This window comes from Gobio gobio, assembly GCF_949357685.1.
Source record: "Gobio gobio genome assembly, chromosome: 6".
In the NCBI taxonomy this organism is placed as follows: Eukaryota; Metazoa; Chordata; class Actinopteri; order Cypriniformes; family Gobionidae; genus Gobio; species Gobio gobio.
Window position 1 is genome coordinate 40,101,503 of NC_137102.1, and position 25,241 is coordinate 40,126,743.

General features: G+C 43.5%; 1 protein-coding gene across 1 annotated transcript in view; it reads right to left on the reverse strand.

The window, feature by feature from the left end:
• LOC307127420 (corticotropin-releasing factor receptor 2) overlaps positions 1-25,241 on the reverse strand; it is a 151,758-nt gene that overhangs the window by 64,539 nt on the left and 61,978 nt on the right. The window contains exons 7-9 of the mRNA XM_079818635.1: positions 12,041-12,101; positions 11,061-11,133; positions 10,356-10,441 (exon numbers count right to left, since the gene is read on the reverse strand). Coding sequence (XP_079674761.1) covers positions 10,356-10,441; positions 11,061-11,133; positions 12,041-12,101 — 220 coding nt within the window. The remainder of the gene's footprint in view (positions 1-10,355; positions 10,442-11,060; positions 11,134-12,040; positions 12,102-25,241) is intronic.

Below are 25,241 nucleotides of genomic sequence, written 5' to 3' on the forward strand. Positions count from 1 at the left end.
TTAAGGTCTTAACTCAAAATTAAAATTGTATATTCAACGAACATATTAAATTGTGCTCAGTCAATCTATGAAGTCGAAGTGAAAAATCCATGTTGTCTGAACAAGTCCGAAAAATGGTATACGCATGCGCAAAATGCGCTTGAAAAAAAACGTTTGTGTGGAGATTTCAAATGCGGAGCGCGGGAGCGGAGCCGAACCAGTAGGTGCTGAAGACCGAAACAGACATTCCCAAGAGAATAGAGATATTCATCTCACAAAGACGTTGGTGAGTATTTAGCACTGAAATTATTCTCCAGAGTTTTGCTTTATGACCCGGTATGAAGTTTAAAAGACATTTTGTAGAATCACGAGTTCGTGCATTCATTGGTTTCATGCGTGTGTTCTTGTTTACCTCGTTTACTCTTATGGTAGCCAATAGTTTTATTTTCCTCATGTCTTATATGTCTAAAATGATAGGTAATAAGTAAATTAAGTCATTTGTGTGATATATGCGGCATGCGACCGTTGAACACGGTGCCGGAGATTGCATTTGGCGTCGGCCTCTTTCAGGGCTTAAGTTATTGCCTTTCAAACACGTCAAGCTCGATTTTCTTATTCATCCATTCATTCGTCTCATCCTCATTATATAATGAAGAACTTCTGTTTTGTCATTTGCCAGATGTGATGCAGGGAAACTTTGCCATTAATGTTAGTTTTTATTTTTATTTGCAGGTTTTTAGCTTGCAGTGCCGTGTTTTCTTCACCACATTAAGACATCCTGTTAGGCAGAAGACTTCTTGAATATTCAGAGTTTTCCTTATTGAAAATAAGGTATTTTCACCAAATATCCTGTGTTGGAATTTACTTGTTAATAAAGTAATGTGATAAAATGTCAACCCTGTTGGCTGTGTTCTGTATTTTGCTTAATATATTTATGTTTTTAGTAATTTTTGTCTTTTGGGACAGTGAGAAATAAACAATTGTTACTACAATTTAAAATATTTAATTGGACCAACCTTACAGTTTCACTGTAAAACATTTCTCCAATTCAAAATTTTCTAGTGAGCGATCACATCTAAATTTTTTAGTTGGCCAAATTGAAAAATTTAGATGTGATCGGTCACTAGAAAATTTTAAATTGGAGAGGCATGACATGTTTTACAGTGTTGGTAAATTACATTTTTCCATTGGCTCAACATATTATTTCTAATTGAGCCCATGTTAACAGGCTGTTGCCACAATGGATAAAATTCAATTCACAGAAATTCAATTTGGCCAATTGAAAAATTTAGATGTGATCGCTCACTAGAAAATTTTGAATTGGAGAGGCCTTACATTTTTTACAGTGTGTGTTTTGGGCATAATGTGCAATAAACCAATCAGAGTCTCATCTCCCATTCCCTTTAAAAGCCAGTTGCGCTCGCGCCATGGCGGATTCGCTATTTACATGGTGGAATATAGACACCCTCAACCTGGCAAGTCAGTTTAAATACATGTGTGTATCACCACGATTGGTTAAATAATTTGCCAATTTCATTCGTCATTGGGGGCGAGTGCATTTGCTATTTAAAGCAAATTATGCTGGACGTGAAAATGATAACTGCGCCGGGCCCAATATGTGCTATCATCCACTCAACCAACATTGTTAATCAGTATTTGCTCTGATGAATTTTGAGATCCATCCAACAATGAAATTTTGTGAAATGAAAAAAAAATATTTGAGAAAAGAAGATTAATCATATATAAGCTTGTCCTCAAGACTCAGACTCACTCCATTAATGTTTAGGAAATCAAGTGAAACGCCACAACAAAGTTTGCAAATGCATTCTCAGCAAACCCCAGATGAAAGGACTAATTTTCCCTGCTCTGACTGAAGTAAGCATTGCCCTGAGATACATTCACACATTAGGAAGTCATGCTTGTCAGTGTTTTTCTGAGTGTCAAAAAAAAGAAAGAAAAACAGGTAGGTTTATATAAAAAAAGAAAAGACACTTCAAACCCAAGCAACCTCAAATGACATGACAAAGACTGGTACAAGTTTAAAGATTGTCTCATTTTATTTATTTATTTATGTATTGTTTGACTCATTGACTGTGAAGAGATAAGATGGCGGGCTGAGTGTCTATAAAGGTTTCTAGATCACAGACCATGTTTAAAGGCATGCAAGTTTCTTCCCAGACTCTCAAAAGGGTAATTCGAATTACAATTCAACTGATTTCTGTTCTTTTAAAGTACAGTTCTAGTTTGTAGTATTTAAATACAACTGCACCAACAATTAAATATAAGGAATATTATTATTGTCCGAATATGAGAATTGAAAACAAGCTAATTGAAAATGTTACTATGCATGCAACAAAGAAAAACTATGAAATTCATTTGGGCAGGCGTCGCAAATTCTATAAGGAAACACGTTTATGTGCCATTTTTAATGCATGAAAATCCAGCTAATCCTTTGAATAAAAGACAGTTATTATCATGGCAGAGTAAAGATTATGTAAAACGCAACTGAAAATAATGTATTTCACTTTCTTGAGTGACACAGCATGTTATTAATCTCAGCACTGGAATATATTTTCTCTTTTTTTACTAATACTCATAATCTAAGGAACAAACCCAGTGTTTTGTCAAGTAGATTTGCTTTAATACAGCAGAATTTAATTATTTAAATGACAATCACACTTAATTTATTAGAAGAAACAACTTTTCAGTTTCTGAAGACTTGTTAAAGGAATAATTCACCCCCAAAAAAGTCTGTCATCATTTACTCACCCAATGATTGTTCCAAAACTCAGAAAATATGCTATTTTAATTTTTTTGATTCTACACAACACAGTGGCGATTTCTTTAAGACTGCAAGGGAAGCTCGGCTTCCCTTATAATGTCACAAAATTAATGGTCAAATATGTACTATTGTATTAACATTTTATTGACTAAAAATGCGTTAGAAAACGTTCATCTCAAAGACGAGTTCGTTCAGAATCAGTTACATATAGCAGGTCGGCTGACTCGATTTCCTTCTCATACATTCCCGCAGCGTCACAGTGCATTTCCCTATTGAAGCCCAGCGTCCATTGACTTCAATGGGGCTGCTTTGAACGGTTTTTTTCAGCGCTTCGAAACTAGATGGTCATTGGATAAACGCTGCGATTATGTCCCGCCCACGGACGCTCAGCGTCTCTGGGGGTGAATGGGGAGTGGGCTGGCCCGGACTCCGAGCTTCTGCGTGATGATTGGAGGGTCTGTCGAAAGACTGCATCTCCTTTTGACTGACAGCGATTCTGTACTATAAGGAATCACTGAAGCTATTCGCGCTCAGTCCTATCGCGGATTTCTCAAGTTCAGTCGAAATAAAAACTGCTGCAACCTATTTCTTTGATATTTGCTTGGCGAAATTGCTTGATTTTCATCATACATTTCACACAATTATACACCACATTCCTTGTTTCAGTTTTACAGAGTTTAATATTTTTTTTTAGATCGTTCATTCATTCATTCCTTCATTCATTCATATAACGTTAGTAGGCTAGGGGAAAGCTGTGTGATTACTTGGTGTTCCTTAAAGACATGGAGTTGGACAGTGCAATGCCTCAGCTTTACAAACTGTTCTCATTAGTGGCAACAATTGGAGCTACATCTGCAAGTGTAGAAAGGAGCTTCTCCTGTTTAAAGCGACTCAAGTCCTACACCCGAAACACAATGGGCCAAGGCCGTTTAAGCAGCCTAGCTCTGCTGGCCATTGAGAGGACACTGGTCAAGTCACTTGAAAAGACTCCTAGTTTGTACGACAGGGTCACAGACCATTTTCTTGAAAAGGAACGTAGGGCAGAATTTACTTTTAAATAAATAGACAATTTTATGATGTAGGCCGAAAATGAGCTTCCCCTCTCTGACAGACCAGTAGCCGCCACTGGTATCTAATACTATATTGTATGTCAGTCTAAAAAAACAGCATATACTGTAGGTGGCCTAAACTTATGTGTTCTATTTCAAGTCTTATGAAGTCATAAAATGTATGTGAGGAAGAGACTGAGGGCCCTATCTTGCACCCAGCGCAATTGACTTTGTACACCGACGCATGTGTCATTCCTATTTTGCACCCGCGCAAAGCGCGCTTTTCCCTCCACAGAAGCACGTCGCTAAACTAGTGAATGAACTTGCGCTCCCTGGGCGGTTCAGCGCAAAAAAGGAGGCGTGTTCCGGCGCAAACAATCCCTGGTGCTATTTTGCTGTTCCATTAAACAATTGCGCCACTGACCAGAAAAAACCTAGTCTAAAGTCAGTGGCGCGTTGCGCGTTGTTCATTATGCTATTTTAAGGGCGCATGCTTGACCATAATGTATAGCGTGCACAACGCGCATACACTTTGCTCATGTAATCTACACAGATGCAACAGTTATTTTTGCAAATCATAAATTGTTACACTAAAAAAATATTAACACATGAGATGACGGAAATCATTGTGGTGTGCCACGAAGATGTGAAAAAAATAGGCATAAATCTAGCTTACAAATGATTCAGGCTAATTGTAATAATTAAGGATAAGACCTGTTTGCCCAATAGTGGCAAGACATATATGTATATAAGGACATCTGACAAATTGGTTTGTCCGTCAAGAACCAGGAAAAAAAATCGACTGAAAAACGTTCTAAGGTTACGTATGTAACCTCTGTTCCCTGAGAACAGGGAACGAACGCTGCGTCTAGCTGACGCTATGGGGAACGCCTCCAGCGTCACAGGTGTCTGAAGCTACTATCGAATCACGTCAATCCTATTGACCGACGACAACCCATGACGTCATCACTATGCGACCCGGAAGTATATAAGGGCGCTGTGCCAACACATACACATCTTCTCGTCTGAAGGGACTGTGTGGCAGATAGGCCCTGAAGCATGGCAAAGCGACGCAGCGTTCGTTCCCTGTTCTCAGGGAACAGAGGTTACATACGTAACCTTAGAACGTTCCCTTTCGAAAGGGAACTCTCGCTGCGTCTAGCTGACGCTATGGGGAACGATATACCAACGCCGCCATGCTGAGGGGAGTGTCTGCCTAGTGGCAGTGACCACTGTCAACACAAGTAAATTCAACTGAACAAAAACCTGAGCCACTCCCTCAGGTCACACTGGGCTGTCAGCGACAGCATTCCCTACGGTCATAGCCCAAGCTATACATCTAAACGGAACCTTAACGCAACTGCGTGAGGTTCTTATCCAGACTGCTCAAAGGCCCGAGACCACTACTTCAACAGAAGGGGTTACTTTAAGGGAATGTGGCTAGGGGACCCGAAGGAACCCTGGCCAGTCACTATTCGGGAAAAAAATTCTCCCGAATGCCACCAGGGAGGCCTGACCTGGTGCCCTAAGAGTTATGGACACTTCGGTTTAGCCAACCCTGTCTGTTCAGACAGAGCCTCTGGATGGTGCCCAGGAGGCATCCAAACTAAGGGACTGAAAAACTGGCAGTCCTACTCAGCCCGGAACTCAGAGACGGGTTATCCAAGAGAGCAATACTCAGCATAGCGCTTTACAACCCTTGCTAGCGAGGGGAGTCTGCCTGCTCAATCAAGGATCTATCAGGTGCTTGTGTTTCAAAGCAATAAGGAGGCCGGAAAGGCCTACGGACTGATCTAACAGGGAGGCCTCACGAGAGGCCTACAACCGTCTGACCAGGCTCAGGCGGCTGTGTGCTCATAGACGACCCTCAGTGAGGGGAGCAGCTGAGCCTGCCTGGCGGGTAACCTCCAGCTGTAGGCCAACTATGACCAGTTCTAAGACAGAGAACTGGTAACTAAGAAGTGCCTACCTCGGGAACTTCGCCTTCAAGGAGGCCCGGTGGGCCTACTACCTGATAAAAGGTTTATCCCCCAGGGAGGCCTATAAAGGCCTACTACCTAACAGCACGCCATGCTGGCAATTTACAGAGCGTTCAAGCTCACCTTCAGGGAGGCCTAGAGAGGCCTACTACCTGACAGCAATATATGCCAAATTATAGAGCGTTCGAGCTCACCTTCAGGGAGGCCTAAAGAGGCCTACCACCTGCCAGCGAAGCATGCTTACTGCTGAGGTTACATCTAGGGAGGTCCCCTGGGCCACCTGATAACAGTTGAAGCTGTCTGTCAAGGCTGGAAAACTGAACTTGTTTTCTCAAGGAGGCCAAATGAAGGCCTGCTACCTGACAGTCAAGCTACGCAGGCTAGCCGAGCATCCTGACTCAGGAACTCGCCCTCAAGGGAGGCCTATTGAGGCCTACAACCTGATAGCCAGTCTTTAGGGAGGCCTGGAGAGGCCTACTACCTGTTAATTTTCCGTTCCTAACTGTTTCTCAAGTGAGTGGGCCCCAAGAACGCCTTAGGGAGGCCTAATAAGGCCTACTACCGGCCTCTGGGATAAGCCCGGTACAGGCCTACTGTCAGATAGCAATATATACTACCAATCTAGTGACCATGACCTGGGAACTCCTTTCCAGGGAAGCTTTTGTAAAGCCTTCCACCCATTCTAGCCTGCTTCCACTACAACAGGCCTTTAGGGAGGCCTGACAAGGCCTGCAACCTGCTAGCCGGCAGGCCTCTCTTCCTGATCAAGAGGCCTGTAGAGGCCTACTTGGCAGCCGACCCTCAGGGGAGCGTAATGGCTCTTTACACCCTGATAGCCAGCTAGGCTGGTTCTTCTGCCTTCAGGGAGGCCTGATAAGGCCTACCACCTGAGTAGCCTGCCAGGCTAAAATACTCCCGATGCCCACACATCGGTACTTGCCTCCCGGGAGGCCTGACTGAGGCCTTCCACCTAACAGCCGACCATCAAGGAGGCTTATTGTAGCCTATACCCTGAAAGCCAGCCAGGCTATTTTCCAAGATGCCCTGCATCAATACTTGCCTTACCAGGAGGCCTGGTGAGGCCTACCTAGATAGCAAGCTATGCTAGCTACCCGGGAACTTCTACCGGAAGCTCACCCTCAAAAGAGAGGCCTAAAGAGGCCTTCTATCTGAGAGCAAGCCTACTAGGGAGGCCTAGTGAGGCCTACCACCTGCTAGCACTACCTCAGCCGTGCTAGCTGTCAAGCGAAATGAGACTCAGAGCGCTCCTCCAGCGAGGCCTAGCTTCAAAGGCCTGCCAACTGATATCAAACACATTGCACAATGTGAGAGTAACAAAAAAGACCCTAGGGGCTCGTCTCCACGGAGGCCTGATGAGGCCTACCGCATGATAGCGATCAGGCTAGCCATATCAAATTCACGCCTTAATTTCGGCTCTCGCCCTCAAGGAGGCCTAAAGGGGCCTACTACCTGATAGCAAGCAATGCTAGCTCCCCGAGTATCCAACTCAGGAACTCGCCTCCAGGGAGGCCTGGTGAGGCCTACCACCTGGTAGCAAGTTTAACTGACTGCTATGAAACCCTTGACAGTTAGATCCACTGGCTGACTAATACTATTATTGCTTTGACAAAAACGACTCTCAATTGAGAGGAGGCTACCACAGGGATGGTACACCTCATCCACATAGCCTAAGCCAAATGCCCAACTGAAGCTATCATTTCAATAGAAAGATCGGCGGCCTAAACACCACTCTCACACTGAGAGGAGGCCTTAATACAAAACTATGATACCATGAGCGGTGGCCAGCCCCGCGATACCTCAATCGCAGAAGGGAAGGCCAACACATACTCAAGCAGCACCTAATGCTGACATAAGCCACCTACAGGGAGAAAACTTCAGTTAGCTCCGTCTCAGAAAAATCCCGTACTGCAACAGGGAATGGTGTCTCTGTAAGAAGCACATTTTTTAGTGTTTCAACACAAAAAATTACCACTCTCACCTGCGGCACGTGGAGCGAAGACTCACCAAGCAGCTATCACCGCGATGTTCTACCGCCCTTGCATGCCTGAAAGTGGCGCTCTCACTAACCAAGCTACGGCGGGCCGTCAGAACCACTGTTCTAATCATCATAGGCCCGCCTCAGGCCTGATGTAAGAAGCGCCTGGGATTTAAAAGACATAGAGTGTTAAAATGTTGCATTAAAAAGGCATTTTAAAAAGGAAAAGGGAGAGGGTAGGATTGAAATCCCCTCAAAGGAGGTGACCCATTACCAACGCCGGGAGCGCTTGTCCTGGATCACCTCCCTAAGATCCCTTTTCCTGCGGGACTGGCGTCTCCTCTGTGTCCTACTCCTCAACGGAGGAGGGGCACGGGAAGAGACGCTCACTCTCTGGTCCATTCTACGGCCCTCGAGCCGCGATGGACCAGGTCCCGCCTGCCTGGGTGCGGACGCAGACCTCAGCGGTATACAGTTCTTGAACGCGGCTGAGCGCGCCTTCGCCTCTCTGAACTTCCCAACCACCGCCTCTACGGAGGTGCCAAAAAGTTCAGAGGGCGAAACTGGTGAATCGAGGAGAAAGCTCTTTTCTTTCTCCCCGATGTCAGCCAAGCTCAACCACAGGTGCCTCTCCGTGGCCACCATCGCCGCCATCGACCGCCCGATCGCGGCAGCGGTTTGTTTAGTGGCCCGGAGAGCCAGGTCTGTGGTGCGGCGCAACTCAGCCACCGCCTCAGGGGACAGCCCCGCCCCCTGGTCGAGGTCTTCCAGCAGATCCGCCTGGTACGCCTGCAACACAGCCATCGTGTGCAGGGTCGCACCAGCCTGACCCGCTGCCGCGTACGCTCTGCCATTCAACCGCGCAGTCGCCCTCAGCGGTCGGGATGGCAGAGTTGGAGCTCTCAGTGTCGATGCACGCCCTGAGACGAGATAGTTCGCGAACGTCTCGTCCATGGGGGGCATCGACACATACCCGTGCTCCGCCATCCCCTCGACATCAGCGAAACTAGCTCGCTGATGCCGGTGGATGCGGGCGGAGTACGGGTTCCTCCATGCCGCCCGGACCTCATCATGGAGGTCCGGGAGGAATGGAAGGCTCGTCTGAGGTACTGGGCTGTGGCCGGGGAGAAACCGATCGTCGAGTCTACCACGTGCGATCTCTCCCCTAGCGCGCCGCCAAGGCAGCCTCAGCCTGCCCGCGGCGCGCTCCACAGTGTCCAGCAGCTCAGCGTACGCGGGACAGGGTGGCTGAGAGGATCCAGGCTGATCCTGGTTGTTGTTACCACCCTCCTCAGCCATCTCCTGCCCGTCCAGAAGAGCACTCGCTGCAGAGCTTCGCGGAGAACTGCCATTCTCCACGTCGACCTGCAGCTCACTCTCGTCAGCCGCTGGATCGTCTGAGAGAACAACGCCTCTCTCCAGACGATCGGCGAGCTCCATCTGGGAGCCCCACGATGTGCGTAGCCGCTCCGCCTCAGCGAGAGTGGAACCCACATCGGTTGCGCCAGATGAAGCGCCCCCTTCCCTCGAGAAGAGGGCCAAACGAGAGCGGAGAGTTCGCAGCGGAAACCTCTCACAATTTGCACAAGCAGAACCCTCAAGAACTGCTTGTGCATGCTCTTCTCCCAAGCAGAAAACACACAGAGTGTGTGTGTCTTCCGGTGTCAGAAATCTCTGACACGGGTCGGCACACTTCCTGAAGCAGTTCTGCCTCTTCTCAGTGCGTTTCATAATGTTACAAAAGTCTTTTACCAGGATCCGTAGAATTTACCGCTTTACAGACAGTCCCTGAAGACGAGAAGATGTGTATGTGTTGGCACAGCGCCCTTATATACTTCCGGGTCGCATAGTGATGACGTCATGGGTTGTCGTCGGTCAATAGGATTGACGTGATTCGATAGTAGCTTCAGACACCTGTGACGCTGGAGGCGTTCCCCATAGCGTCAGCTAGACGCAGCGAGAGTTCCCTTTCGAAAGGGAACTGAAAAAACTGAAAGACTGAAAAAAAAAAAAAAGACTGTGAAATCACCTTTACCATAATGTACAACATTACAACTTCACTTCTCTGTCTTTCACTGCTCTTACAAGAACATCAGTCTCCTCGGCTGTGAACCGCTCCTGGCGTGCGCCTGGTAAATACGCCATAATAATAGCAATCCATAATGGAACTTGCGCACCTGCTTTTAAAGGGAATGTTGGATGACGCTCTGATTGGTTTATTCACGTTACGCCCAAACCACACCTATGAATAATGAAGCTACTTCAGACCAACCCATTTTAGATTTGCGCCGGGCGCAAGAGCCATTTATCCCGCCGGGAAAATAGCAACAGCGCCGAGACCCGCCCACAAAGTTACTTGCGCTTCACGCTTTGACACTTGCGTTTCAGATCGTTAAAATAGGGCCCTGAGTGTTTAAACGTAATTGCAAACTGCTGTTTTGTAACTACACAAGAGTAAATAAAAAAGGACAGAAGCACAGAACCTTTATTTTTTGGGTGAACCAACACCAGATGAACATCATTTGGGCAAAACAAACTGTTATAGTGAGCAGCAGTTACTAGTGCTTTACCTGTATTGTATTGTTTCAGATGTGGTCGAGGCCCTCAGCTTTGTCATCAAAATGCGCACAATGTTGAAAAGGAACACAAAATTTATCTACAGTGGAGAGGAAGAGAAGGGAATATAGGTTAGTAATGTTGTAAACGTCATTGTGTTGTTAAATTAAGTTTACAGCAGTGTTTGTTTGACATACAGTATTTGAATGAACTCAAATGTCCCAGCAATCACAATTAATGGCATATTGAGTGTGGTGAACTCTAAATCTCTTTGCTCCTAGGATTTAGGCATATTCATATTTGCACATATATTTCTGGAACAGCTTGATCTTTCTGCACAGAACATGCAGACGCTCGCTGAGACGTATGCACTCCCCTGCAGAATGGCTTACATTTAATACAGTTCATATAAGAATTTTACATGAAGAAGAGGAGGAAAGAGATTCACATCAGTTCAATAATTCTCTCAAAGCTTAAGCACTCTATCTGAAATTAGCAGACATTGCTATTATATAAAAAGCTTATATTCTGGCAGGGACTGGCCTACTATTTCCTGATGTTAAAAATGATTGAACAGCTCTTCAAAAACACATAGGGGTATTACATTTTCTCCATCCCAGTCTTTGTAATGCTTTAAGAGTTTTGCCCACTTGGCTTTAAATGCTGCACTTGTTGGAGGCACTGACAACTACAAATCTGAGGGAAGCAATAATACTTACTAGAAGGACAAGAATCACGGGCCCCTGATAAATGTAGTCTATGTACTTCCCAGGTTCCTTCCCAAACCAGCATCTGAAACACAGAGCTTTTTGAGTGTACACTCACAGCACACACACACACACACGCACACACACACACACACACACACACGCACACACACACACGCACGCACGCATATACTACTGTTCAGTGTTGTTGTACTTTTCAATGTTTCATTCATTTGATTGATTGCATTCGTTCTTGAGTCAACATCTCACTGATTCAAATGATCTGATCAGTGTGAGTCTCCATGTAACAATTCTCAAGTCTGAATTCTTAAGAATTCTCAAGTCTTACTCAAAAATTATCCAAGAACGGGAGATCCTCGGAGCGTGAGTAGTAAGTTACTTACTAATACCAAATTTGGGGTTTATATTGTAAATGAAAATCATATTTAGGCCACGGCTGTCAGTTGTTTGTGAACTAAATCTGCTGTAAAATTTTGGTAATTTAGGCCAATTTAGTCCTCAGAAGTATTAAAATAATACATACAAAAAACACAAGAATAGTACATTGATATTAGTATGCTTACTACATTAAATATACTGTATGCAAACTTTATTTAAAATGAACTTGAAGTATAGATTTTTGTAAGGTTCCTATGACTTGATCAGACTTATTTTCACTTGGCGGATGATAAAACAGTGCCTATTCTTACACTGAAGTCTCTGAGTCATCTGCATAACAACCACTCAGAAAAGGGAGTTTTTACAGCTTTGTTGGTGACAACAATGGCGAAGATGTTATGAACAGGTTTTTACATTAGCTAACATAAAAACTTTTTGTTTTTTACATATATTTTTAACTATACTCATTTCGTTTTAGAAATGTTATACATATATGGAGGAAATTTCACAAATTTTCAAGTATTCAAATCACAGGCTCATTCATTGACATCTTTTCCATTCTCTACTCTCCAATTACCCAGTCATTCACTTACTGTTCGTTTTCATTGTAAAGTTTTCCAATGGCCCACACTATAATTATCGGACATGGTATACCTGAAAGAGAGAAGATTACAAATCACACTTCACGGATATATTGAATATATAGTCACTAAATGCCATTAACCAGTGTTGTGCCGTGGGAATTTTTTGTTATTTTGTTTATGCAAGTGGAAAGATATGCAACCACAATACCTTAGATTAAGTTTAGATTGCAGACACTTTATAATTTACATATGCTTATACTACGGGGCTGTTGGATGCTTGAATCTCCCTGGCTGACGAGCTTTCTAAGGTGTGCAATTATTTTTAGGGAAACGCACGGCTAAAGTAGTTCCAGGAAGGTCTTGACCTCATTACAGTTCCATATCACTTCACCAAATAATTTCAGTTATTTCAAAGGTCTTTACAGCCGACAACAGCAAAATAACCAAAACCCACAACAACACTGACCAAGCAAATAAATATAGTAAACAATAGGATAAAAACAATAAAAATGTTTCCATGTTTTTACCACAAAATTACTTTTATGTACGAAACACATACTCTCTTTCTTTCGCTCTCTCCCACTCAAACACAAACTCTCTGACGATTTTATCAGTAAAATAGTTAAACATATTAAAAGCTACATGACATTTCTCACTAGTGAGGTAATAACGGCGCTATTTGTACAGTTTCGTATTTGTAGACGCTGCTGCTGAACACTGTTGAGAGACGTATAGACTGAGGATATTCACATACGCTCTCTCTCTCTCTCTCTCTCTCTCTCTCTCTCTCTCTCTCTCTCATAACTCACTGCATTAATAACTGCATTAATAACTGCATTAGTCTGCTATCAGTGGATCAAGCCTCCGTTACTAGCTCTAAAATGACACACTAGAGCGTTTTAAAGGCAAAACCTGACAAATGTCTAGTAATAAATCATCTGAATAATGTTTTGAGGTGTGGTAACCATAGTATAAGCGGAATAATTGACTCCTGGCTGTTGAATTCTACAAATATGTACACCCAAGATGTAACTCTGCTTCACATCGTGACCGCCTTACCACCTCGGGTGTGCCTTCTTTTTTGAATAATTCAACCGCCCATCCTCAATTATTCCTTACATAATTTCCATGTTCAATTTGATGTTAGCATTTTGTTTGGAATGTAACAAACAAATGTTAACTTAACGTAACCTCGGTTCCCTGAGAAGAAAAACAAATTGAGGATGATAGACGACGTCAGCTGGTTCTCCTGGCGTGAGTTTTGTTTTACGGGAAGAAAAACAAACGAGAAAAAAATGACTCGGTTACTTAACGTAACCTCGGTTCCCTGAGAGAGGGAACGAGTATTGCGTAGCAAACGCTAGGGGAATTTCCTTTCCTCGAGAATTTGAAGCAAAATTTTTATCCTAAAAATTACCATGTAAAACGCAGTGCAGCTGCACGGCGCATCAGCAGGAAGCAGCTGCGTGCTGATTGGCTGTGCTGCGGCAACTGCAGGAACCTATGGCGAGACTGCTGGGCGGGAGGACCAATTAGGTTGCTCTAATTTTCCCGCCCCAGGGGTTAGCAAGAATTTTTCATATCCAGGGTATAAAAGACCCTGTCTCGTCATGCTTTTCAGGTTAAATCGACTGAAGCGACTCCCTGAGCAAGCGTACGCACGGCATGCTACACAATAGTCGTTCCCTCTCTCAGGGAACCGAGGTTACGTTAAGTAACCGAGTCGTTCCCTTTTGAGAGTACCCTCGTATTGCATAGCAAATGCTAGGGGGACCTAGTGCAAAACGCTGCGCAAGCTTTAAATGGCTCCGATAGCCTGGAGACACCAAGCATCTGATAGATAAGCCAGCGTACCATAAAGCCAACCTTAGTGGGCCCGTAGATACGGTATACAAGGGGAAACCCCCTAATTTTTAGGCCGGACAAAGTCGGGCCATTAATATATGTAATATTACATATTTGACCGGACGGAGACAGGCCTTAATATATGTGGTATAGTGAATGGACTAGACAGAGTCGAGTCTTATACGAGTGAAGCGCATGAACATGATGTAGGGTATATGAACCAGACCGGAAAATTTGGGTCATGAGGGGTTAACATGTGTCTCTAAACAGAGAGAAGCCCGGCCTGCAAGGCAGGGGCATCTAGGTTATAAAATCTGATAAAAGTGGACGGAGAGGCCTATCCTGCCGCCCATGAAGAGGCCATGTCTCTGGTAGAATGCGCTCTACTGCCTATAGGGCAGCTGAGATTCTTAGATTCATAAGCCAGAGAGATAGCATACACTATCCATTGTGACGATCTCTGCTTTGTGATAGCGCACCCTTGGGTGCGGCCACCAAAGCAAACGAAGAGCTGTTCTGATTGCCTTTAAACGGCGGAGCACTCTATGTATAATCTCAGAGCCCTAACGGGGCACAGGAGATTCGCATCCTTTTCGTCTTGCGACGAAGGAAGGGCTGACAGCGAAATTACCTGTGCTCTGCATGGAGTGGAGAGCATTTTGGGTGCATATCTATGTCTAGGTTTGGGGATGACTCTGGAGTCGTTAGGCCCAAATTCCAGACACGAAGCATTCACAGAAAGTGCATGCAGGTCGCCGACCCGCTTAACTGATGCTAGTGCCAGTAGGAAAGCGGTCTTGAGTGAAAGGAGCTTCAAGCTCACTGAATAGAGAGGCTCGAATGAGGAGCCTTTCATAGCATCTAGGACTGTGGACAGGTCCCATATAGGGACTGAAGGGGGGCAAGGTGGATGAAACCTTTTAGCCCCTCTGAGAAAGCGCACAATCAGGTCGCTTTTCCCCAGTGATCGTCCAGTCACTTGAATGTGATATGCTGCTATGGCAGCCATATAGACTTTGAGCATGGAGGGGGAACGGCCCGCGTCCATCAGCTCTTGTAAGAAGGAGAGCACTTTTGACACTCCACACACATGTGGGTCAAGATCTCGCACTTTTACACCAGTCAGAAAATACTGACCATTTGAGTGCATAGAGCCGTCTGGTTGCGGTGGCTCTAGCTTCAGAAATAGTGTTTAGCACTTTGTCAGAGAGGTTCTCCTGAACCCGTTGATGGGCCAGACATGATGGGCCCACAAGTCGGGACGGGGATGCCAGATTTTCCCTTTCGCCTGTGTGAGGAGGTCTCTCCTTAGCGGTATTGGCCATGGGGCTGTGTCTGACATCTGACTGCATCTTAATGCTGCATCTATGCACTTAATAAATATGCAGGGTGCCAGGGACAGACCAAAGGCTAGGACTGTGTATTGGTAGGCCTGCCCTTCGAAGGTGATTCTCAAGAATGGCCTGTGGTGAGGGGCTATCTGGATGTGAAAATAAGCATCCTCCAGATCTACAGTGAAAAACCAATCCCCCGGGCGAATGTGCTTGAGGATTTGTGTCATTTTTAACATTCTGAACGGGCGCTTCATAAGGGCTTTGTTCAGATGTCTGAGATCTAGAAGGGGTCTGAGACCGCCATTCTTTTTTGGTACAAGCCTGACTCGCTCTGTGAGGGGTGCACGGTCTCTACTGCTCCCTTTTTTAACAGTTTTGACACTTCAGTTCGAAGCACGTGACTTAAGTTGCTTCTCACCGTTGTCTCTACCACGGCGAAAGCACGGGGGTCTGCGAGCAAACTGTAGCGAGTAACCTTGTTTTATTATGTTCAAAACCCATGTCGAAATGCTGGGAATAGCCTGCCAGGCCTCGACTTGTGAAGCCAGGGGTTGAATTAGTTTGTGGAATGGGTTGCTGAGTGACAGGGACCTGGTAGCCCGGTTGCGTTGTGCTTGTGACACTGTGAGAGGCGGCGTGCACTGAATAGTGGGCGTGCGCTTTATTTTGTGAGTGTGGTACAGCTCTCACGCTGGTAGGGAAGTGCTTGAGTGTAGGGGTGCAAACTTTAATGTTGGCACACTGCCAACAGAGAAAAAGCTCTTTTTGTGCTTTATTTGGGTCGCTGTGAAAACGGCGTTTGTGTACAGGCGAGCGCGTTTGCTCACGGGCTCGTTGACTGTGGGAATAATGTTTCCAATCGCCTGACTGCAGGGAGCTGGGGAACATATTGCAGGAGAGTGGGGTGGTAAACCGGCCAAGGTGGTAATTATCCACCTTCTTTTTGTCCCTAAAGCTAGGACGGCTTCGGCGGCTTGGGTTTCAACACATTGCTGGGCAGAGGTCCCCGACGCTCCGCGAGTCTGCTGCAGCTCGCGGAGCAAGAGCACTGTCTGGGCTTGGAAGCCCTGCGAGGCTGGGAAGCCGGTGGCGCTGCTCTGGCGGCTGGGCGGGCGCTGCCTTGGCATGACGGCCAGTAGAGGAGCCAGAACGTTTGGGCAGGAAATGCCGCATAGCCTCCGAAGCCTTCTGCGCTTTGGTGAAGCACTCAGTGAAGCCGACAACAGCGGGGCCGAACAGTCCGGAGGGAGAAATGGGTGCGTCCAAGAAAGCGATCTTGTCCACGTCCTTCATCTCCTTTAAGTTCAACCAGAGATGGCACTCCAACACCGTCAGGTTGGCCATGCATCTGCCGATCGCCTGAGCGGTAGACTTGGTCGCGCAGAGCCAGGTCAGTGGCGCCGCGCAGGTCCTTCAGTGCCTCGTTGTTGGGGACAGACTCATCCAGAGAGCGGAGGAGTTTGGCCTGGAGGACCTGAAGGACGGCCATAGTATGGAGCGCTGAAGCAGCCTGGCCAGCGGAGGCGTACGCTCGACCGGCGAGGCTGGAGGTAGTGTGGCAGGGCTTCGACGGGTGCGCAGCCTTGGACTGCCATCCTCTGGTGGAGGGTGGGCAAAGGTGCGTAGCGATGGCTTCCTCGAGAGGGGGAAGGCCCTGATATTCCTTTTCCTGTGCGCTGTCGACAATCGAGAGCGCAGGAGAAAAAGAGGATTTAGCGTGAGAAGAAAATGGCGCCTTCCACAATTAGGTCAGTTCATCGTGGACTTCTGGGAAGAAGGGAGCGGGCTTTTCCGGGTTGGAATGGTGCCGGCTTTGCAGGAACAACTCATCCAGCCTGCTTCACGTGGGTTCCTGGGGCTGAGACCAGTCAATTCCGAGGTCGTCAATGGCCTTAGTGAGCAGGCGTATCAGCTCGGCGTCGATGTTCGACTTGCCGCTTGTGGTGGTCTGCGTCGAAGCAGCAGGCTCCGAGACAGAGACTGACCACTCGCTCCCAGATGCAGCGAGAGAGAGGCTGTCACCCTCTTCTTCCTCTTCTGGTCCGCCAAATGAACAGACCCAGCCACCAAGCGAGGGGAGCTGTGTTGTTCCAGGGCGAACATGACGGGTGATGGCGAGGCACGTGGGGATTTACCCAGCGTGTACTCGCCAGAACGCTCCGGGGGCCTCTGGTCGCGGCGTTTCTTCTTCCGCAGCTCGAGAGGCAGAGAGCAGGGGGCGGGATCCAAGTCGAAGCTGGTGAGCAGAGCCTGCAGGGTCGGCAGCACCATCTCGTTGCACTCTGGGTAGCCGCCCTGGGAGAGTGCGATCTGTGCGTGGTCTCATCTGAGACAGGAGACGCAGATGATGTGCCGATCCTTGCCCAGGAGAGGGCCTCTGCACGAGGCGCAAGACGGACGAGACATTTGAAGCAACGCTCGTGATCTTTTACAAAAGTGTGTAGCAGCGGAAAACACACAAGTAATAAAAAGGATATGTGCCTGATGGCGCAGCTGGAAATGCAGAGCTGAAGGCGGAGAATCCGACGTCCTCATGCTGCAGAAGTTCCGCTGGATGTGTGTCGACGGCGAGCTTCAATTCCGGAGCTCAGCGAGGTGAGTCGCTGAAGGAGAAATAATCTTAAAAACATGACGAGACAGGGTCTTTTATACCCTGGCTATGCAAATTCTTGCTATCCCCTGGGGCAGGAAAATTAGAGTGACCTAATTGGTCCTCCCGCCCAGCGGTCTCGCCATAGGTTACTGCAGTTGCCGCAGCACAGCCAATCAGCACGCAGCTGCTTCCTGCTGATGCGGCGTGCAGCTGCACTGCGTTTTACGTGGTAATTTTTAGGATAAAAATTTTGCTTCATATTCTCAAGGAAAGGAAATTTCCCTAGCGTTTGCTACGCAATACGAGAGTATTCTCGAAAGGGAACAATATGGCTGATCTTCTTTCTCAGTAGGCCTACTCCACTTTTGTTGCATGTTTGCAGCTGCCAAGTTTCTGCTATAGAAGCAAGCACCATCTGGTTGGTGAAGCTCGCTCTCATTGGCTATCGTGGGTATCACGCCAGAGGCAGCCCGATCAAGAGTCAAACATGTTTGATATTTACAATTTGGGATTGTGCAGGCTCCGATGCGATCGGGAGCAGTAAAATAATCATAATGACACAACACAATTGAGGATATTTTTGACAAAAAGTTGGTTGTGAAAAGCCTCTAATCGGCTCACAGCCCCTAGATCGTTGGGGATTGCAAATCAGGCTTAAAATCTTCTAGTGTGTGGCCAGCCTAAGTCTCATTGCTAATAAACATTTGTATATACAAATGACTTGCATATTACTATATAGCCATTAAGTACAGTAATAGAGTAAAAAAAAAACGAATATCTTTCATTTGTTACAAACTGTCATTCTGTAATACTGAACAGGGAATATTAGTCCCTTGACTCCCTTCCTATTATGGCCATTAATCAAGAAATACACGGCAGGTGTCAGGATGATCACAGGGGAGTTGCAGCTTGAATTTAACAGAGCTGAGTGCTACAAAATGTCATTTCAAATGTACTGTATTTAATTTGGATATGGCCAAACATGACGTCTGAGTGGGTGAGTTGTTTGCTTTGTAATTAGTCCCTCTACCTCCACTAATCTGTTTGACTGATTCATGCAGATTTGCGTACTGTTTGTGAATATGATAGGCGGGTATTATGACATTGACCAGTTAATGAGATAATCATAGCACAATGGAAATATTGCTTCCTCTCATGACTTTCCGCCTGGCATGTTCCTCCCTCCCATTAAAGCCATGCTACTGAAGTTATACTACGATGGGCTCCAGAATGCAAAAAAGAGGCTGCCTCCCTCTGGAACCTTACCCACTTGTTGCTGCTGAACAGTGAAAATGAGTGATTTAGACATTATTAAAACTCACACCCTGTAATAGGTTGTGTTATTTGTGTACAGTTCATTGTTGTCGTTATTTTTTGTAGTAACACTTTACAATATGGGTGCACTTATATGCATTAACTAATGCTTAATAATGCATAGATAATCACAAGTTAATGTATGACTCATGAAGAACTAAACCATTTATCAGTGATTACTACATCAGCAACAAATGAAGATTCCATATGATTAATAAATTAAGTAATCAATAAATTGTTAGTTAAATGTGTCAAAATGTATTTATTCTCTAATAACATATAGTATTAACTAGTGTATATTCACGTGGTAATTAACATACATGAATTAATTTACATACACTGACACGTTGAATTAATAGCAATTCATATATTACTTAATCTATTAATCATATAGACTCTTCATTAGTTGTTGATGCAGTAATCATTAATAAAGGGTTTAGTTATTCATGAGTCATACATTAACTCTGTGGCTCAGTTAAACATGAATTAATGCATATTAGTGCACTCATATTGTAATGTGTTACCTTGTTTGTCTTCAGAGAAAATGCCATTACATACATATTATAAAAGAAAAAGTTTGGCCTATATCTGGCTTTTTTCACAGACAAGATTTTACATTTTGTGTCAGGAGAATATTTTTTTTTCTATTATTCTGCAGAATTATTCGTTATTCGTTTAGAAACCATTATCCGTGCCTTTCCGTATGAGATATATGTTTACGAGTTCAGGGTAACAGCAGATCATCTGTATGTCTTCTAGACTGTGCTCCGTCCAGTGATGCCTATCTCCAATCTGTGCTCTGATTTTAGCTTTGGCAGAGCAGAGGTATATACAGTATGTTCGCCTCGAGTGAAACAACCAACTGCCCCTTTTGGTTCTCTCTGTCTCCTTTATCACTATGAATACATTCTCAGAGCAAAAATTATTCAGACACCAGATATATTTTTTTTTAACTAGTGGGTGCAGGACACTAAAGTTAATTTATGTAAGTGAGGATAGCAAAATAAAGTAAACTGACATATTATACCCAAACATTCCTCATACAGTGGACTACCAGTAAATTTGATGAAAATTTGGGACCAAAATTATTCAGACACTTTGACCTGACCATGTGTTGCTTAAATGTTTTTTTCTTTAATTGCTAATGCGACCTTTTACATAACAGACTGAACAAAATTGAGCATTGCTTGGTTATTGGTTGACCTAAATTGCTATTATCTAATTGTGTACTTAAATTTAACAGCTGATAGCTGATTGGTTGATTGTAATCCATTACATACCTTTCTATCAAAGTTATCTGACATAATCAAGATGAATTTGTTCTGACACAGTTCTTGTCATATTTTATTACCATTTTCTAAACTATAGTGAAGAAACTGTGATAATGTGAGAAAATGTTGAAGGTGTCTGAATAAATTTTGGGTTCACTGTACGTGTCCCACCTTTCTGCCACCTTTAATTCTGCCACCTTTCTGCTGAGAAAACAGTGGGCATTCTGTCTGTCTTATCAGCCCCACATTTGATTCTCGGATCTGATCTCTGTCTCCTGGAGGACCGTCCTTGAGAGATTCCAATTAGAGCAGATCTACTTTCCAAGGCTCAGGGCACTATGTGATATCCCCAGCCTAAAATGTGAAAATGTTGGGTTTGACCTTTGAAAGGGCCTCTTTGATAAGTTCCTTATTTTTTTCATACCTCACAGAGTACTACTAGGAACTACTAGTATGCAGGTTTATAATAAATGCTAACAATGCATAATGTATAATTAATTCTAAAGTAAAGAAAATGGTAACCCACTATTAATGACTCAAGTGTTCCTAAATCCTTCAGAAGGAACTACTAATTATTTGGATCAGTATTCTAAAGTGAATAGCACAATAACACTAATGAAATCATTGTAAACGTTTGACGTTTTTGTAAGGTTTTGGATAGTAGTGACTCAAGTGTTAGTACATACTTCTATAGGAATTACTAGTTATTTTGATCAGTATTCTAAAGATCACAGTAACCCACTAGTAATTACTTAGGTGTTACTATTACAAAACCTTACAAAAACCTCAAAAGCTTACAATGATTTCAGTAATTACTACAGCGTTATAATGTTTTTCCCTTTAGAATACTGATCCAAATAATTAGTAATTCCTTTAAAAGGATGTAGTAACACTCGAGTCATTACAAGTTGGTTACCATTACCTTCACTTTAGAATTAATTATACATCATGCATTATTCATGTTAATTATGAATCTGTATATAGTAGTTCTATAGAACTATAGAACTACAACACTCAACTGAGTGCAATAATTATAATTCATTAATCCGTTTCTTGTTAGTTAATAGTAATTACTAAAATGCAGTGGTGGGGCCAGAAAGGCCTTCTCTGCTGGCCTAAAATAATCAGAATCACTGACTTAAATTTGTATATATTTTTCCATGAATGTGTGTTAAATTATTCGGTAACACTTTATTTTGATAGTCCACTTTAGACATTCTACTAACTATAAGTAACTTTGCAACTACATGTCAACTAACTGTCATTAAAGTATTTGTTGACTGTCTGATTAATATTTACTAAAACTTTATTTTGTTGGTCCCCCAACAGACATTCTACTGACTATAAGTAACTTGGCAACTACAATTCAACTTATTCTACTAACCCGAACCCTAACACCTAACCATAACCTACCAGTCTACTGACAGTCAACTAATACTCTAATGACAGTTAGTTGACATGTAGTTGCAAAGTTACTTATAGTTAGTAGAATGTTTAAAGTGGACTATCGAAATAAAGTGTAACCAATTATTCCCAATAGTCTTTTCTCTTAATTTAATAGATTTTCTCTTGGTTGTGTTGCTTCCAGTTAGGGATGAAACGATTACCGGTTTCACGATAAACCACGATAAAATTTAGTGACGGTTAGTAATATCGTATAAAATTTTATTATCATTAAAACCGCGTGTGATTATCACGGTTGTGAAAACTCGCGGTAAATCTTGTCCAGTTAGCGTCAGTCTGGCGCACCGCTGTTTTCTGAATGAGGAGAAATGGCAGAAAGCAGTGACAGCACTCGGGGGATTGTTCTGCCTTCTAAAAGGACCCAATCTGAGGCGTGGTCATATTTTGGCTTTTATAAAAGTCCTGAGGGAAACTTAATCTAAGATGGTCACCCTGTCTGCAAACATGCCAGAAGAAAGTCGCTGTAATAGGGAAAACACTTCAAAACTACGAACGCAAGGCAAGTGGACTTTGACCTCAATACCAAACCTACGTCTGGGAAATAATAACGTGAAGCGAACGAACAAATTCAGACAAGACTAGGGTGACATTTAAGGAATAATAATCAGGGTTTGACATTAACAACCGCCATTTGCGAGTGTAACGTTATTTCGGCTGCACACTAGCCACTCTGGCTGTTGAACTTATAATAGTCTTCTCAAAAGCCATCTGTTATAATCGCGTTGCGCATTATAAGCACTTACACGTGCTTCTATTGAGTTTATGAATGCAATATCTCTGAACTCCGTTCAGATTAGCGGAGTTTTGTTCAGAGCGCGCGCCGCTCTCACGGCGGAAATCTGCACTCAAAGCAGAGATAAACGTGTGCTGTACGCAGGAGATTCACTCATCATACAGTGGATGACTGTTTTTGTTCTATTTCAGCAGCGAAAATTGTTTAAAAAAAACACAGCAGAACCACAGCGCATCTGATATGACTGGCATAACGCAGGCGAATTTAGGGACCGTCTGTAAAGTTACATACAACATTGGTAACGTTATACACGTTTCAAACTTCAATAGCATTTGAAGAGAATGACAGTCATAAAACTGACTGTAAAGTGTTCATCTAGGTGTCAGGTATGATGCACACATTTTGATATTTAATAAAATAAACTGTCAAATCATATGGAAATATGGATATGCATTATTTCACTAGGATACTGTTTGGGCTCTAACACAAAATATGCTAGATTTAAATGTGTCTGATAGAACACTGATGAGAATATTGCTTGGGAATATATTTACAGTGATAATATTAGAGATTATATTTACGACAAATTATTATTATTTATGTGTTATGCGTTGCTATTGATGACGGCCATTAAGGAAGGAAATCCCACAGAATCTAGCTTAAAAAAAGTGCTTAGAGCTGCTTTAGTTATTTGTTGTTTGTTGAATTTCAAATATAAAACTTGTTGAAATGTTTTAAGTGTGTGCATCTGTTCTTTTTGAACACTTTCATTTCGTTTGAACAAAACCGTGATAATATTGATAACCGTGATAATTTGGGTCACTATAATCGTGATGTTAAATTTCCATACCGTTTCATCCCTACTTCCAGTAGTGTTTGTTTATGTTAGAGCTTTTATCCAATCATATTTAAGTCATCATGTGTTGCCAGGGTCAAAGAGATCTGCCTTGAGGCCTTCAGAATCAATAGTGCAGGGCCTCTAGCTTAAAATAATGAAACTGTGTATCAGATAATACATCAGATTTAATCAGCCAATCAGATTTCGAGTTGACGACAGCCCTCTAGCAGGCGTACAATAACGTTGGCATTTTCACATCCTTAGATTTGGATGGTCCGCCGGAAGCTAGACATTTCACTTTATAATATATAAAATATGGATATTTTTCTTACAAAAACCCATCGATTTGCTTCAGAAGGCCTTTATTAACCCCCGGGGGATTACTTTTATGATGAATGGATACATTTTTTTCGGCTTTAAATTTTGGGCTGCCATTCACTGCCATTATAAAGCTTGGAAGATGTATAAAGCTCTGATGGCTTGAGAGTGAGTAAATTATGGGATAATTTTCATTTTTGGGTGAACTATTATGACTACTATAAAAATAAGTACAATGTACTTATTGTGTTCATACTGAATTGCAAAACAGGCAAGGTTAGGGGCAGGTTTGTTGGTATCGGTTAGATTAAGCGTGGGTTAAAGGATAAGAGAATGTCAACATTAATTATTGATGCAATCATAGAAATGAATTAAATGCAGATATTTATTAAAAAAAAAACACCTCATAAATAGTGGGATCATATACACTCACTGGCCACTTTATTAGGTACACCTGTTCAACTGCCTGTTAAAGCAAATATCTAATCAGCAAATCACATGGCAGCCTGACCTGAGTATTGTTGCTGACCATGTCCATGCCTTTATGAGCACAATGTACCCATTTTTCTTCCAGCAGGATAACGTGTCATATCACAAAGCTCAAATCATCTCAAACCGGCTTCTTGAACATAATGATGAGTTCACTAAACTCATATTGGCCTCCACAGTCACCAGATCTCAATCCAACAGAGCAGCTTTGGGATGCGCTGGAACGGGAGATTCGCATCATGGATGTGCAGTCGACAAATCAAAACTGCATGATGCTATCATAGCAATATGGACCAGAATCTCTGAGGAATGTTTCCGGCACCTTGTTGAATCTATGTCACAAAGAATGAATCAAACTCCTATCTATAGGAATACGATGCCTATCACAGCATATCTATATACAGAGTCAATTTAGTGTTATCTGCAGCTTTATTGCGTTGCTCAGGAGCTAATTACCAGAGATGTCAAAAGTATTCACATTCATTACTCAGGTAGAGGTATAGATACTAGGGTTTAAAAAGACTTCTGTAGGAGTTGAAGTATCAACTTAAGCTTTTTACTCAAGTAAAAGTGTAAAAGTACTGGTTTCAAAACTACTTAAAGTATAAAAGTAAAAGTAATGTAAAGAAAAAAATGCCATTAAGGACAAAAGCATATGGCCACACTACAGGGGCCTATAGTGAACTACCCCACCTCATCAAAAAACGAATGAGTCGAATCCATATTATGTTTTCACCAAAAAAACATTTCTGTCATTTTAAATTTTAACAAAACTTTAAAGCAGCACTAGGTAGTTTTTGCTCTCGGGGTCCCCCTACAGTTGGGAAACAGTATTGTCCTCTAATACTGTCGTAAACTGTCATTCTACATCAGTGGATGCATCGCACGTGCATTTGTTGACATGACAACCATGATAGCCCTGAACACTGCAGGAGTTCACATGCAGGTGTTCTGCTTGAGTCGCGTGTGAAATGTCTTCATCCCAGGTACAGTGGCATATGTTTCAGCGTG